General features: G+C 43.0%; 1 protein-coding gene across 1 annotated transcript in view; it reads right to left on the bottom strand.

Annotated features, from left to right (window-relative positions):
* Positions 1 to 2285, bottom strand: part of cckb (cholecystokinin b) — a 3903-nt gene extending 1618 nt beyond the window's left edge. Inside the window, exons 1-3 of the mRNA XM_014021099.1 lie at positions 2198 to 2285; positions 1580 to 1700; positions 1316 to 1471 (exon numbers count right to left, since the gene is read on the bottom strand). Of these exons, the coding sequence (XP_013876553.1) occupies positions 1316 to 1471; positions 1580 to 1700 (277 nt within the window). The 5' untranslated portion in view covers positions 2198 to 2285. The remainder of the gene's footprint in view (positions 1 to 1315; positions 1472 to 1579; positions 1701 to 2197) is intronic.
* Between the last annotated feature and the right edge of the window lie 397 nt (positions 2286 to 2682).

The raw sequence follows: 2682 nt of genomic DNA, 5'->3' as shown, positions 1-2682 counted from the left end.
ACACACACACACACACACACACACACACACACACACACACACACACATACACACACACACACACACACACTTCCATTCCCTGGTGTGCAGAGGAGATTGGCCGCAGAAGGCTCGACAACGACACCTCCCACACCGAAACAGGCAAGTGAACAGTGTGCACAGACGCCCACAAGCACACGGTGAAGCAGGGGCGCCTCAGGTATTAGAACTCAATTTCTGTGCACATTTTGAGATTATATTGATTTCTACGTCTGACCTTACAGTTTCCAATGATGGATTTATTTATTTTTTGGTCATGTAAAGTCCTAAACTGCGTCTTATGTAACAGGAAAGAATAAGAATCCTTCAGAGTCTAATGGGTTCTGGTTTAGTTACAGCTCTGTGGTTTTAGGGTTAATTTATGAAATTATCAAGAAGTGGAAAAAGAAATCTAAAGTCTTCAACTTGGAGCAATGAAATCGGAAAAGACGCAAAAAAATGTTTCAAGTTTCAAAGCTTTAAATGAGTGTTCAAATATTAAGCAGTCAGTTTTTTCAGCTCTGGGAAAATGATCAGACTGAAATGTTTTTACCACAAGACAGTCAGTTTTATTCTGAACTCTAAGATCGAGAGTACGTGTGTGTGTGTGTGTGTGTATGTGTGTGTGTGTGTGTGTGTGTGTATGTGTGTGTGTGTGTGTGTACTTGTTTTCATTACTTTTTAGGACTGCTTCTGGTATACACACCCACTGGTGAAGACCATTAGTCCTTATGAGGACTAAAGGCTGGTGCTAATATGGTGGAACTCCATTTTTGGGTTGAGGGTTAGCTCTAGGACTTAGTGTGAATTGAGTTTAGGGTTAGGGTTAGGTATGTACTGGAAGGGTTAGGTTTAGGGTAAGGGGTGAGGGTTAGGCTGTAGAAAAGAATGGAAGTCAATGAACGGTCCTAATAAGGACAGCAATACAAACTTGTGTATGAGTGATGAGCAATAAAAGAATTACTGACAATATAAAAGATCAAGCGATTAGAAGTCAGATTTGAAAAAAAAAGATGGTTAAAGATTGAAGGATGTCCGGAAGGCAACATACATTAATACACGCTTTTTCAAACCACAAAAGCTTTTCAGGGCCACTAATTCATTTACCAAGCTGCCTTTGCATTAATACCAGTAATTAGCTATGACCGATGGGAGGAGAGTGGCAGGAAACGTGCACTTATCACTAAAAATCAACCAAAGTTGCAAATGTTCCAGATGCTTTTCTCCAAACTCCTGGTGACACATCCACGGCAGGAGACCTCTCGCAAAAACACAGGACCAGAGTCCACTCACGCACCTTTCCTGGAGGAGATGAGTCTTGCGAGCAGCTCGCTGAGGTTTGCGCGGGAATCTGCGTGTTCGTCGTTGGCAGGGAGCGTTTTCAGCTGGGGGTTGGAGCGGCTGTGTCGAAGGTGGGGCTCCCCCAAGCTGTGGGTGTCAGCCTCAAGGACGGCTGAAGACACAAAGAGAAAATGTCAGTGTGTGTGTGTGTGTGGGGGGGGGGGGACTTTAACAAATCTGCTTTAAGAAGGGGGTTGGATTGCAGAAAACAGAGGGGTACCTTCAGAGGGAGCAGAGATGAAGCGCTGGCCCTCCTCTAAGGGCTGGGAGGAGAAGGGGAGTCCCAAACAGCTTGAACACAGGACCGCCAGCACAACACACACACACAGTCCTACAGTCATCTGAAAACACAGGGGGCTTCTAGTAAAAAGACTGAACTGATGAGACAGCTCCATCTGCCAACTACTCTGTCACAGATAAGCATCAGTCCGACTCCAGGGACAGTGTGTGAATCAGCAGCATATTCACACTGTCATCACATGTCAGCAGCTTCACTTACATCATGAGCATCAAGGTCAACATCACATCACAGAATACATAAAATCAAATCCTCTACTTCAGCTCGTTTTCAGGCTTCTCCAGAAATAAACAGTTTTTATTAAACTGAACCAACCCTGCAGTTTTTTTGTTGAACAAAATAAATTCGACTATAAGTTGTTCAGGTGGAAAAGAGTCACCTTTTATCATATTTTAGGATTTTTTCAACACAAAATTGGTTTGTTTCGTCTTGTTGCTCCACTGTTTCATTCTGACAATCACACATTAAAAAACATTCTAAATACTGAAAAAAAAGACTTAAATCTCAGTCTATGAGTGATCAAAATAAAGGTTTTCTTACCGTGAAAAAAGAGCTTCGCCGTGTTTAAAGAGTGTGTAAGAACGAGGAGAGCACTTGTCTGATGAGTGGGAAGGATGCCCCTTTTATACTCGCCGCTCAGCTCCCCTCTGTGTGTGAGTGTGTGTGTGTTGCTTGTGCAAGTCGTGTATTCCACGTTTGTGAGTCGAAAGCACAGAAGCTCCAGCCTCAATGATGCAGCAGCAGGTTTTAGTTTTACTGTTTGTTTGCTTGTCATAAAGGTGTCTGAGATAAAACAACAGTTTAGTTGTGAGTGCATATATGTGTACCTTTTGTTCCCTTTTTAGGACCTTTTCAGGTATACACACTTATCTCCACAGGACCAGTAGTCCGTAGGATAGAAATGCAAACTTATGTGTGTGTTTTGGGTGTGTGTGAGTGTCTGTACACACCCAGACATGTAAAAAAAATGTTAACCTAAAAAGCAGGCGTAGCACGAGAAAGACAATCTCTGTCAACGAGTTTGG

The sequence above is a fragment of the Austrofundulus limnaeus genome, unplaced genomic scaffold, assembly GCF_001266775.1.
Source record: "Austrofundulus limnaeus strain Quisiro unplaced genomic scaffold, Austrofundulus_limnaeus-1.0 Scaffold278, whole genome shotgun sequence".
Taxonomy (NCBI): Eukaryota; Metazoa; Chordata; class Actinopteri; order Cyprinodontiformes; family Rivulidae; genus Austrofundulus; species Austrofundulus limnaeus.
Note: the sequence above shows the minus strand (reverse complement) of the source record. Positions and strands in the feature narration are given on the sequence as shown.